This window comes from Sander lucioperca, chromosome 4 (genome assembly GCF_008315115.2).
Source record: "Sander lucioperca isolate FBNREF2018 chromosome 4, SLUC_FBN_1.2, whole genome shotgun sequence".
Taxonomy (NCBI): domain Eukaryota; kingdom Metazoa; phylum Chordata; class Actinopteri; order Perciformes; family Percidae; genus Sander; species Sander lucioperca.
In genome coordinates, this window is record NC_050176.1 from 3,125,579 (window position 1) to 3,139,226 (window position 13,648).

The 13,648-nt window shown below is 44.3% G+C and overlaps 1 protein-coding gene across 3 annotated transcripts in view; it reads right to left on the reverse strand.

Moving 5' to 3' along the window:
• Positions 1-7,791: 7,791 nt before the first annotated feature.
• The window catches only part of maml3 (mastermind-like transcriptional coactivator 3), a 111,650-nt gene continuing 105,793 nt past the window's right edge, over positions 7,792-13,648 (reverse strand). Inside the window, exons 6-7 of one of the 3 annotated variants that reach the window (XR_004897142.1) lie at positions 11,077-12,370; positions 7,792-11,036 (exon numbers count right to left, since the gene is read on the reverse strand). Coding sequence is in view for 2 of the 3 variants with exons in the window: in XM_031284377.2 (XP_031140237.1) it covers positions 11,268-12,370 (1,103 nt within the window). In the remaining variant the exon portion in view is untranslated. Of the gene's footprint in view, positions 12,371-13,648 lie in introns of all 3 variants that reach the window. The other 2 variants (XM_036000667.1, XM_031284377.2) reach the window with 2 other exon arrangements.

Genomic DNA, 13,648 nt, shown 5'->3' on the forward strand with positions numbered 1-13,648 from the left:
ACAGTCCCGCTCCACATTCCAACATCCAGGTCTTCAGCAACTCTCTGCACCCCCAGTGTCTAAAGCCCAGGGGGGAGATATCCTCATCTCATCACAGGATCACTACTCTCCTAAATATACCAGGTCACAGTGGGGTCTAATCTCCTTCACTACCATGAAGATCACTCAAAGCAAAGCAGAAGTGAACTGGAGGAACACCAGATATATATGGGGGGGGGGTTAAGAATAAAGTATCATTTGGATGATCTGATTAAATCTGCCTCATTCCTCACACCCCTGAATCAATTATATTCACCACAATAGAACAACTTCCAGCTTTTCCCATTCTATCTCCCAAAAGCAATGCTACACAATGTAAAGCAGAGATCTTCAACAGGGGGGCCTCAGAGTTGCTCCATGGGGGCCACCAAATGATTGATCGATGGTTTATAAATCTTTTTTTAATGTACACAACATTGATGATAGGCTTACTAGCCTATAGGTAAGGTAGCCATAAGGTAGCCATCCACAGATACAGTTAAGCTTAAGGATTAACTGGGCCACAGGTCAACATTAAAACATGATGTCTAAATATTTAAACATGCCAACTATCTTTATTTGAAAAGCTTGGTATTGTATGCACCATAAAAGGTATGCATAAAGGCTTTAGGCCGCCCTACATATTATAGGCCCAGTTTAATACGCAACTCACTTTTATACAATATATGTAGTAGGGGGTCCCTGCTCCATCTCTTTTACAGCTAAGGGGTCCTTGGCCTGAAGAAAAAAAACATTGAAGACCCATGATATAAAGCATCCCTAGACCAATACTTTTGTGTATTTTTGGTATTTTGTGTGCATTTTTTAATGGTTTGGGCCACTTAGTAGTTCAAAATCTTCCTTCTTAAATGAATAATGCTGCAGTACTGTACACAATCATATTTCAGAAAACAGTTTGGAGAAGGCCTTTCCTTTTGAAGATAACAATGTCACCGTGCACAAAGCCATGTCCATAAAGAAAGGGTTTCTCCTAGTTTGGTGTGGAAGAACTTGACTGGTCTGCACACATTTGGCCATATTCAGTTCAGTTCAGTTCAATTTTATTTACGTTTAAAAACAACCATAGTTGACCAAAGTGCTTAACAAGCTCAAAAAAATCAAAGAGATAATATACACAAACAATACACACTATACAATACAAAATAAGCAACAGTAGAAAAAGGTCAACATATCAAAGCTCAACTTGAAAGCCAATGCATAGTAATGGGTCTTAAGAAAGGACTTGAATGTTTCAATAGTCCGAGCTGTTCTTATGTGAATAGGTAGACTATTCCAGAGGTTTGGAGCAGCCACTGAAAAGGCTTGGTCACCTTTGTTTTTTATATCATATATTATATACACTCATATAGTGTATATACTGTAATAACCATTGATGGATTACTGTGCAGGCCTACGGGGCACAGGTGCAGAGGCCCAGTATGTCAGGGGCCCCCTGGCCTTTAACTGCCAAATATCACTCGAAAAGACACATACTGACAGCAAAGAGATGCAAAATGACCACAAAGAAAGATTAAACAACTACAAAGAGACTCTTTTTGTTAGACCCTCCTCACTTAGCCTAGAAATCTAGACGCACCCTAGCAGCAGCAAATGTAATTTGCAGCCAGGGTCACTCTACCGCAGGGGTCACCAACATGGTGCCCGCGGGCACCAGGTAGCCCCCAAGGACCACATGAGTAGCCCTCAGTAGCCTGTTCTAAAAATGAAAATTGAATATTGATATTATCTGTTTCCCACCTTGTTAAGTCATTGCTGGTAATATTGAGAATGAGAAATCATTAACATGATCAGTGTCTTCACATAGTTGAGTATCATTAATCATTAATAATCATATATAACTAAAGGCAAACTGAGCAAATTAGTTATTTCAGAAGAGCGTATCAAACTGGTAGCCCTTCGTATGACTCAGTACCCATGAAGTAGCTCTCAGTTTCTAAAAGGTTGGTGACCCCTGCTCTAGCAACTCTCTGTTGGCTTGCGAGCTGGAAAAACCAAACTCTAGTCAGGCCAATCACATCGTGTATAGAGTCGGTGGGCGGGCTTAACATAATGACAGCAGAGTTGCGACGGTTCCGCGTGAATTCCCTGCTACTTGAAAACAAAGAAGATGGCTGCTGCTGCTGGTGAACAGCAGTCTTCTGGAAGACTTGGAGTTAAGCTTTTCTTTGAGAAAAGAACAAAGAACGGCACTGAAATCATTCTTAAAAAAGGAAGATGTGTTCGGAGTTTTGCCGACCGGATACGGCAAAAGTTTAATCTATCAACTGGCATTGCTCTGGTTGGTTGTAGCGCCATCCTATTGCGTGCAGAGGGAATTTGAAAGACAACCGTTTATCCCGCCCCTCGGATTGGTGAGTTCCCAGACCCTACATCTTGATGTGGGTCTGGCTTGTCAGGCTACTCCTCACTGGTGAACGCCCATGTCTTTCAAACTCCATTACCCCTGAGCTTGCAACACCGGCTTTCTGTTATAAAGCCCGGTCTCAGTCAGTCCAAGCCGAGATAACCCTGATGACATCCCTATGACAGCATCATGGTTATTTTCTAAGAGTTTGGGAAGCTCCTCCAGAGCCACAGAAGACATTATACAACTGTTGTCTCAGGCTGAGTAGCACTCCTTGTGACTATGGTAAACTTACATTGATGTGAAAAATTGCTGCCTTTGACGGTGGAACATTTCTTCATGGCTCCACACTCAAGGCTGCTGTTATAATGTGAAGTGGGGGAATAAATGTAGCAGTTCAGTGAGCATTCAGGGTGAAGATTTTCTCGGTTCTTGCCAGCAACAACTAGAGGGCGCCACATGGACAGAAAATTGGTGAAACCACATCACTGCTCAAAACCAGACGATTTGTTGTTTATCATCAGCCAACAAGCAAAATTTGTACTACTTTTAAGTTGTGAGGGAGAGTAGACAGTTCACTAAGCATGTGTGTACGTGTGTGTGTGTACATACACACATTGTATGTGGTACACATACATGTGCAGGTTATCTTAAACAAGCTGGGGGAGCATACGGAGCACTTATCCCACAGTGTGATACTCCCCATTTAAATAACTCAAGAAACAAAAAGATAAAGTCATCTGAATGTAATTAGAAATGTATGTGTGTGTGTGTGTGTGTGTGTGTGTGTGTGTGAGAGAGAGAGATAGAGAGAAAGAGAAAGAGAGAGATTTTAATGGTGTTTTATTCATGGTGTGAGACAGCTTAGGCCTTGCTCTGCTGTTATCTGGTGGCCTCCTAGTCCTCCACCACCACAATGGCTCCTGCTACCACATTCATCAACTTGACACCACACACACACACACACACACACACACACACACACACACACACACACACACACACACACACACACACACACACTTTCTCCCTCTCATTCCACACTATCCCCTGTTCTCTCTCCTTCCCCCTCCATATGTCTTTCCACTGCACATTTCTCCAGCTACATTTCGTCACCTTATTACTCTCCGAGAGGGAGAGAGAGCGAATGATTCTTCTAACTCCTCTCCCACTCTTTGTGTCACATCATTTGTCGTTGTGATGAGAGCCAATAACGGTGCCTCTGGAGTGTGTGCAAGGCTGATGGGGTGTGTGTGTGTGTGTGTGTGTGTTTGGCTACAGGAGGAAACTGGCTGTCATTCATTTGGACCTGTGGCTGGCTTGTTGTCTGCGTTGCTGAACACTGACAAGGAAGAAAGACAGTTGTGTAAGAGTTCATGATGTTTTTTTGTGTGTTTTTGCTGCAGAAATCACTCAGCAACGCCACTTCTGCACTGCAAATGTCTGTAGCTTTTAGCCCAATAGAGACAGGTCTCTACTAAAGGTCCACCCCTTTGGTTTTTGACTAAAATATCTCAACAACTATTGGATGGATTGCCATGGCATTTGGTACAGACATTCATGTTTCTCGGAGGATGAAGCTGTTTCACTTTGGTGATCCTCTGACCATTCCACTTTAGTTTTTTAGTCTTGTTCACCTTATTATTTTAATTTCAAAATTCTCCTCACTACTCTCGCTTGACATACTACCAATTCTTAGTTCAAAAAAGTAGTCATTTTAAGTAATTCATCCAGTAAAAATACCAAATACTTGCTAGTTTTAGCCTCTCAAATGTGAAGCGGTGTTTACATTTTAAAGAGGAGCTATGCAGGTTTTTTTTTTAGCTTAATTTACCTTAACTGAACAGCTTCGGAGTCATTGGAATGGTTATATGACTTTTTTCGGGTTGAATGGTGGCCGTCTCGCTTCCCCCTAGCGCCTGTGAGCTGAAAAACCACCCTTGCAACTTTGGGCCAGCGGGCCGCCGGCCTCAGCGTCAGGAAGTATCGCGTGGTATCAGGTCTCGCGATGTAACGAATTGCTTCACAGCCCTGCACACATACACTGAGCCGGCAAAAAAGAAGCAGAAAGCTAGGAAAGCATTGTCGGATGAAACAGAGAAAGAGGAAACGGCAGACTGACCGAGCGAGGAGTCAGACACGAGTAAACATAGGAGCTGCGTTTTCAGAATGGCGAGAACTGAGACAAACAGAAGCCTGCAAATCCGATGCTGACCTGGCGTTCTTGCCGTTGCACTTGTAAGTATCTTTGATCAGAAACTTTATCTGCCACAGAGTTTCTTGTCAGCTCGATGTTGGCAAACGCAAGTTGCTTCTGCTCCGACAGCGTTCTAAGGCCGTTGTAGGAAAAAAAGAATAATATTACGGACCCGGGAGAGAAGGGTAATATTTGGAGAAAAACCTCAGTGGACATGGCTCCGTGCGTTCGCCGGCTTCTTTGAAAACAAATGCACATGACCAGAGGGAGAAGATGGGAGGGGGGAGAGTCGCCAACGAGTTTTTACGACAGCGTTGCCAAATATCTATTCCAAAGCTGTAGGGGGAGCTCTATAGAGAAACCTGCCAGCAAAAAGCGAGAAAACAGCGAAGAAATTGCCAAAACTGCACAGCGCCCCTTTAAAAAATATATAATGATAAATAAATACATACAATAAATAAATACAATATATAATAGCTATAATGATATAATATATAATAACAGACACAAGGTTAATTGAAAGGAGCAGCAGATTCAGTGATAAAGCCCTGCAGGCGTTTCTAGTCTGATTGGCGTTCCAGTCTTCCAGACTGCAGGTTCTATCAACAGTTGCTCTACTTCTCCACACCAGTAATGAACACCTCACCGTGGTTCTCTCTGGAGATGTTAGGGTGCGTGTTTGGGGGTGGATTGTAGCAAACACCCACGACTGCAGCCCTCCCCCTTCCGCCTCCACCCCTTCACTCCCCATCTTCCTCCTGTCCTGTCCTTCATCCTCCCTCTTCCTCTCGTTTTTCTCTGTCCTAGGCGGTGTCGCTACTGAACATGAGTAATGATGTTGTCATCTCTGTTAGTCTCCATTTATCAATGTCAAACGGGAAGCAGGAGTGTGGTGGATATGCCTGTGTGTGTGTGTGTGTGTGTGTGTGTGTGTGTGTGTGTGTGTGTGTGTGTGGTGATGGTGGGTGGGGGGTAGAGAGTCGATGAGAAACAAGGCAGCTAGGTAGGGGGAAAAGGAAAGATACAGCAGGAATGTGAGGAGAAGAGGTAGAGGAAGGTGGCCATGATGAAGAGGAGAGATGAAGAAAAGGGGCGTGTCTGACAGAGGATGAGGAGGAGTGAGTTTGAAAGGGGCGGAAAAGATGAATTAGCCTACAACAAAAAAAAAGGGTCCTCATCCTGCGTGTGGTCTGTTTGTCTGTCTTTCTGTCTGTCTGCTGACACCAACAGGGAGCCCATGATTCATTGTCGCTAGTACCTCCAGACAGAATTAAGGCTCTGCTCTTTAGCATATGCGAGTCTAATTATGCAAATCTGGTCTGTTAGACATGACATTACTACAGCAGTTAGTCAGTCTGGTTTTAGGCGTTACGTGAATGTGTGTGCATTTGTCTCCATCAGTCCTGCGACCCTGAAATGAAATGACTTGCTCGTCAGTGTATTCACAGACAAAGTGTTGTGGTGTATGGAGCCCAGAAATGGACAATAAGCAGTTGATTAAATACATTAAACCTAACTTACATTTAAATTCCCTATTTTACCCACACATTTCCTTTTTTATCACTAGGGGCACGTTCAGCCCCGACAAAACGCAGCAAAGCGTTTATTTAAACTGAAACCGTGGCGTTGAACACCCTTTATAATACCACCAGTTTACAGACACTTGGCTGCTGATGGGGTAACACTTCTGCCACACCCACCCAACGAGAGAAAACGTACCTTAAATCCAGAGACTGTTTAGAACTATAGAGTATCTTTGTTAGAGCTTGTTGCACACCGTTTGGAAACAGGACGGAAACCATAACCGTAATGGTGCACACCATTTTGAGATTGAACGTTCCCCGGATTTCCAATATTACTGATGCATATATGTTAATAGATAGATAGATAGATAGATTTGTATTGATCCCAAAAAAATGGGAAATTCCGGTGTTGCAGGAGCAAAATGAATGTATATAATGTAAATAATGAAATGGGCGTGTCCGTGCATGTCCAGAGCAGTGATTGGTCAAGGGTTTGTGTGTTTGTTTGTGTAGCATTAGAGACGGGAGAGCCAATGCATGGCAAGCTAGCTTAACTCAAAACACCGGTGGCTAAACACACTGAGCAACGGCAAGCTTTCTAGCAGGATGCACGTTAAAACCAAGGGGGTAAGCTTCTCCTCAGAACGCGTACCTCCTATGGCGCCATTTTGATGCTAACAAGCCATCACCTCCTGTTAGCGTTCCATTGATTGCCATTCATTTTAGCGCCACTTTGACAGCGAATAACTTTACATCTGAAGCGTTTAAAGACTTTATTTGTCCATTGTTTATTTCTAAAGAAAAACGACAATGTATAAAAGGCTCCATTACCTTGTACCTCATGTTATGGCTCCGTAGTAGACGTTTTTGTAAAAATAGGCTAACGATTGTGTCATAACCATGCGACTTACTGTCACATAGTAGAGGAATTACCGTATAGTCAGGAGAAGCTCGCAGGCAGTTTGAACTTACATTAGGTGTTTAAGTTGAATTACTAATGTTAACTAGCATTTTAGTTAGCAATAATTAGCCTGCGCCTATGTTATCTCCTTACATATACCTACGCTCTCCGTCTCTGCCAGATTGGGAATGATTGAGATTTCTCTTGGCACAGCTACCAGAAGACTTCCAACTTTCAGACATGTTGCTCACGTCACATTTACGTCGTCTCTCTCAGTTGGAGGCTGCGCAGTAACGCTCAGCCATCACCGGAAAAGTGCTTCTAATATCCTTCACTGGTCTCCGTCCAGAGCAACGGGATCTGTTGGTCCATTCTTATATACTGTCTATGAATGATCCAGATCCATTGGCATTATGCCGTAAACCGTTTAAATCTGAGCATGCGCAACTCACATCTGCACTCGACTCACATCGGGCAGTGACAAAGAGTTTGTCACTTGTCTTCATCGAGGACTACAATGGAAATTAATCTTGGACTTTATTGTGCCATTTTGACATATTGTCGATGTGTGTCATGTCATGTAGCCCATTTTCATTTGATGTCAAACTACATTTTTTTCATTAGTTAGCTTGCTAACTTTGGTAGCATTTGCTTGCTGAAATGTACTGTATATTTTTCTATGTATTCAGTTTGACTTTGACTTGTCTGATAACCTTTTACTACATTTGGTCAGTTTTGGGCTAATGACTGCACTAACAAATAAACCCAACGAAAACAGAAACTTTCATTTAATATGATCAGCGAGAACATTCTCTCTTTATTGTATCTTTTTTAAAAACAAACCAAAAAAAAAAAAAAAAGGTCTTTTGTAATTCTCTTTTGTTAACATTTCAGAATTCTGTACAGAATAAAAAGAAATAAGCACTGCTTAAGAACAGAGTCAAATCTCAAACTAGAAAAAAAACAAACGAAAAAAAAAAAATCCAAAAAGGAGAGGAGGTTTACAATACAAATTAGTAGTAAGACATTGTCTGAAGTGCAATGGCATAGCTCAGATGGGTTAAACGTGAAACCAAAAAACTTCAAAATAAAAATACTTCTCTATTTTTCCAACAAACAGTAAATTCTTTACAGAGTAGAGACTGTATTATCTGATGTATTTAAACCTGTAAAAACATATTTACAAATAGCCATTATCTTTTATATACTTTTTTCTCATAATCACATATATGTCAGCACCAGTAAAAAAAAAACAAAAAACAAAACAAATAAAATAAAACATAGAACATCAACAACAACAATTTTTTTGTTAAAATGTTGTCTACAGACTTGGTCCCGGTACGTAATGATATTTGGAGGAAGCTTCCGTTTCTCTTCCTGAAGGGATTTTAAAACCATATCATAGACTTTTATTTTGAAGAAGACAAAAACGGTCACAGAGGCTGTGACCATAACACTGACCCAGAAGTGTTTCCTCTTAACTTCCTGCCTCTACTTTGGAGTGGTAAACCTTAGGTGTTTTCCTACACACCGCCTCCGTTTCACCGCTCTGGACACTGACATCGTACTGGAGCGGTAGTCAAAGGTTGGAAAGCATGGAGCAGCGGAGCCACAGAAGCGGCAAATGCATTTCCTGCACAAGGAAGGCTCAAACTATCCAAGAGTTTATCTTGTACGGAAGCTCATTGCATTCACGAGTTAAAAAAAAAAAAAAATCACGTTATCTAGATAGTATCTATATAGATAGTATCTCATAATTATGACCTATTATCTCGTAATTAAGAGATAACTATCGTGATTTTTTTTTTTAAACTCGTGAATGCACTGAGCTTCTGTAATCTTGACACCGACACAGTACAGGGGTTTTTCTTTATTCAATCCCCCCCCCCCGATAAAACTGGGGAACACTACAACCCGAAAAAACATCTGCCTGCTGTTGGCCCGTTAGACTCCACACAGAGAACTTCTGCTTCACAAACATGACAAAAGTCAAAAGTACAGAACCTCATTTTGCTTACAGGACGGACGATGGGCGATGGGCGTGGCGGTAAAAGTTTGTATTTAAAGGGGTTGCATTATACAACATCAACAGCTAGGAGAACACGTGTGTTGATGCCAAGGAGTTAGTTTACAGAGAAGAAAGGCTTTTTTGGTTTGTTGATTACAGCGGCATCCTCCAAACTTTCACTCTGATGAGCTAAATACAAAGCGATGTGAGTACAAACACGCTTTCATTCGTCTTTTGAAGCGAGATCACAAAAAAAAAAAAAAACAGTTAGAGAAGGAAGGTGTTTTCTTTCCAAGGACTAGCTACTGTATTCAAACCTACTTCGATACATATTTATCACTCAACCGTTGGGGCAAAAGAGTGGACAGCTTGTTGCCGATGAATGAAATGAAGAAAGCTCAGAGAAGGGGAGACGCTGACTTCAGTGGAAGCACTGATCGTTTTGATGCTTACTGGCGTTAACCGTCGTCATTCTTTGAAGCCAATCAGCTGTCTGAAGTTTCTCTACCGTCTATAAAACAAACTCAAGGCTTAGCAGGCAGTAGGTTCATTTTTTGTGAAGCGCTGGAAGGGGGCGGAGGGGGGCAACTTGTATTTCTTCACAGTAGTGTTACAGTATAGCACAGTTATGTTCTAGTTGGGAGCGAGGGCGTTTTCTAGCTGCGGTACAAGAGAAGCCACGGTGTAAAGCAGGGCGGGGCCACGGTGATTGACAACCAGCTGTGTCCCAATGATGGGAGGGAGGGAAGGCTGTGCTGCGACGGGAGGACAAACCAGATTTTCTAAAGACAACACAAACTAAAAGAAGGCTAACTTTTTTGCTTTTTTTTTTTTTTTTTTTGTTTTTTTTTTTTTTTTTTTTTGACACAAACCAGCATCATTGTTGGACATTAAACACAGCAACAAACAAAACATGTGGGTGGGCTTTCCATGAGCTTTTCTTTTTCTCTCTTTTTTTTCTTAAAAAGTAGAAGTCACTTGTGGTGCTTGAATACATTCAGTGCCCAGCGATCGGTTTGCCTTGTGTCAGCCTGATGTATGCGATGTGGTTTGTGTCACACAGGCAGACGGTTTAATGGAATTAGCTCCGTTAGCTGCCTCGCACACATCCGCTCATCCTCCCAGGCTGATGCTTGTTTGTCTGTTTGTTGGTTTGTGTGTGTGTGTGTGTGTGTGTGTGTGTGTGTGTGAGTCCTTTGAGTCCAAGTGCTTCCTTTAGCTGCCTATTCTCTCCCTCTTTCTCTGCTTTTCACTCTCTTTGTCTTCCTCTGCATGCATACCCGTCATCAACAGCCACGCACAGGAAATGAAGCCCCCCGCCAAAAAAAAAAAAAAAAAAAAAAAAACGCCACTCAGGTCCGTTGCCTAGCAAAAGCACTAGCACTAGAGGGCATAGTGCGCTTGTGTGGCACAATAGAGAGACATTATTTGTTCTGTTGTGATGTTCACAATTTAAACAGAGAAAGGAGCGCTGAGAGTGTGCAACGACACTCTGGAGAGAGGGTGGGAAAGGCGGGAGGAGAGAGGGAAGGAGGATGAGAGAGAGAGAGAGAGAGAGAGAGAGAGAGAGAGAGAGAGAGAAGTGAAGAGAACAAAGTAATTGTGCGAAGGCAACAGATTTGTGTGTGTGTGTGTGTGTGTGTGTGTGCGTATATGGGGTGGGCACAAATCTAAGACAGGAAATGGGAGCGCTGAGAGTGCTTTCTACTCCCTTCAGCTCCTCACACAGTTGAGAGATCTAAAGCAGTGAGCCGGGTGGCACAAACACACAAACACAAATAAATTGCTGTCTAGAGAACAAGTCTTCCTTCCCCTTCATCAGTCTGCGGTGTTCAATCAGCCCCTGCTGAAGCTCGGGCTCAAAAGCGCTGTTGTGTAAACGGGGCTCGCTTTCAAACACTGGAACATGAGAAAAATTCATTCCGTGGAGAAAGAGGGAAACTAATGAAACACACCTCTTAATCTCTATATTGGTTTTTCATTAATATGCACGAGACATAATGATCGCTCTCTCCATCTCACACGCACACAGACAGACACAGACACACACACACACACACACACACACACACACACACACACAGACAAAACATAACACAGGAACTCATTTATAACCTTGCTCATGTTTTACAAAACAAAAACATGCCAGTCCACATCATGTCATCCTTTTTGTTTTACTTTCTCAGGTTTGAACATTTGTCCTACTTTAATGTTTAGTTCATCCAGTAAAAACTCATCTCCAGTTTCCCCGTTGGCTATTGGCTCGGGAAAAACTCCTCCATCCAACCATCGTTTGAGTCCAGCTCTGCCCCTGAGCCATCGCCCATTCCGAAGGCTCCTCCCCCTGAGGGCCCGCCCCCATATCCATAGGATGACATGTCCTGATTGGCTGTCCTCTGGTAGCCCGGTGGCTGACCTCCAACCCCGACTCCCCCTGGTCCATAGGGTCCACCTCCTCCTCCCCCTGCCCCTATTCCAGGCCCCCCAGGGCCCGGCCCAAACCCCCCCATCCCAGTCATCCCCTGGCCCATCACCCCCTGGTTCATCCCCTGGTTTATGACCATGGGCCGGGGCTGGTTGGTCCTGGGCTGAGCGCCCATGTGAGGGCCCATCATTGGGCCGCCCATACCGGCTGCTGGGTTGCCCACTCTGGGGTCCATTCCCTGGCTCATCCCCTGGCCCGGACCCTGAAAGTGTTGCTTGGCCATGCGCGGGGGTTGACCCGGCTGCATCCCATAACCCTGGCTGGAGCTGAACCCCACCATGTCTCCTCCCCCTCCTCCTGTAGTCCTTCCGACTCCTCCCCCCATGGCCTGCAGACTCTGTCCTTGCTGCTGCGGCCAGCCACCCGCCGCCATTCCCCCGCCTCCTCCTCCTGCTCCCAGCATGCTTTGTAGTCTCTGCGCTTGGGCTTTGGCGTTGGGAGGGCCTTTGAGGGGTTGCTGGCTCATGGAGTTCATTAACATCCCCTGTCCGCCATACCCTCCAGCTCCAGCACCTCCGGGGACTCCGGGCATACCCCCGACCCCAGGACCTGCACCTGCCTGCCGGGGCGGCCCTCCGGCGGGGTTGTGCTGCGGTGGAAGACCCATGGAGGCTTGGACACTTTGGCTCTGGTGCTGCTGCTGGTGGATCATTTGGCTCATGGAGGGGTTGAGGCTGTACAGGGAACCCTGGTTGGACCCCTGGTTGCCGTAGGGTAAGCCCATGTCAGTTTGGGGTCCCACGGAGCCCCCTTGGCCCTGTACAGAACTCATCTGGACCATCTGCTGCTGGTTCTGCTGCTGCTGTTGTAGGAGACGGGCAGCCCGGATGTTCTGGAGAGCCTGGCTTCTGGATGCCAAGTCCTGAGGAGGGCCTAGAAGAGGAGAATCAGAGGAGTTAAAAACCAGAGAACAGAGACAATGGAGTTGGGAAAGAATTAGAGAGGCATACGGGACCAGAAATCACAAAGGAGCTGGACTTTTGTAAAACAGCTTTGAAGCCTGTATATTAACTCCACTTAAATCACCAAATGGCAAGTAAGACCGATCTAATAAGTCAGTGCTGAGGCAAAGATTTATGTTCCGTGACAACCTGTTTACTCTGGAAACGAATGCCTCCCTCCCAATTTAGTTCAAATCCAACCACGCAAAAATAAAACACACTGAAGCGCCAGCATCTCACTTCCCCACACGTTCTCCTATCAGAGCCTTTGTAGTGGCAGAGCTGAGGAGGTCTGCTAGCGTGGAAATGGCTCTAAATCCTCTAATAAACCCACTTCTGACATCATTCCACTAATCCCTCACCTCACAGCATGGACTGGAACTGTAACAGAGGAGTCAGAACGAAGAGGATCACACACTCCAGACTCGTAAGTAAGTAGGGAGTGAGCACAGTTGGAGGTAATGCAATAGCCGTATCTCTTCCACATATCACTTAATGTAAATATAAGTAAGAACGGAGAGTATCATTATGTTCTGATAGCAGGTTATACGAGCGCAATCATTGCTTTCAAATCACTGATACGCTGCAGGATAGCTGAACTAATTCATTTCATAGAATCAATTTCTAGGCCAGAGTTTCATGCTGAAGCCCCCTCTTCCTCTCCATATCATCTCCCAGACTTACAGACTCTCTGATGGCTATAAATGGCTTTTGATTGGACTCTTCTCCCTCTCTGTTTTTCTTTGTCTGTCCATCATCCTCTTACCCACTCCTCTCTCTCTTTCTTTCTTTCTCTTCCTAACCTCTCCATCTACCTACCAGACCATCTACCTATTCCTCTAGCTGCCAGCCTCCCCCCTCTCTCCCACTTCCCTCCTCTCATCCGTCTCTCTGACTTCACCGGAACTCTGGGGGATCCAGGACAGACAAGTTGCCGTGGTAACAGGCAGAGCAGGAATATTCTATTTTTTTTAAAGAGAGAGAGAGAGAGAGAGAGAGAGGAAGAAAGAGTCTGAAGAGCATCTGAGCGCCAACAGATGTATCTGACAGACAGACAGAGGATGAGGTTTGGTTTCAGGGTGATGCTCAGTCAGCGCGGCTGTTTGCATCCATGTTTTTATGTGTTTGTGTGTCTATCTGTCTCTGAATATGTCAGAGAGTGAACTGTAAAATCTGGGAAACGTCTAAGTGTCTTGGCTCTCCACCATGT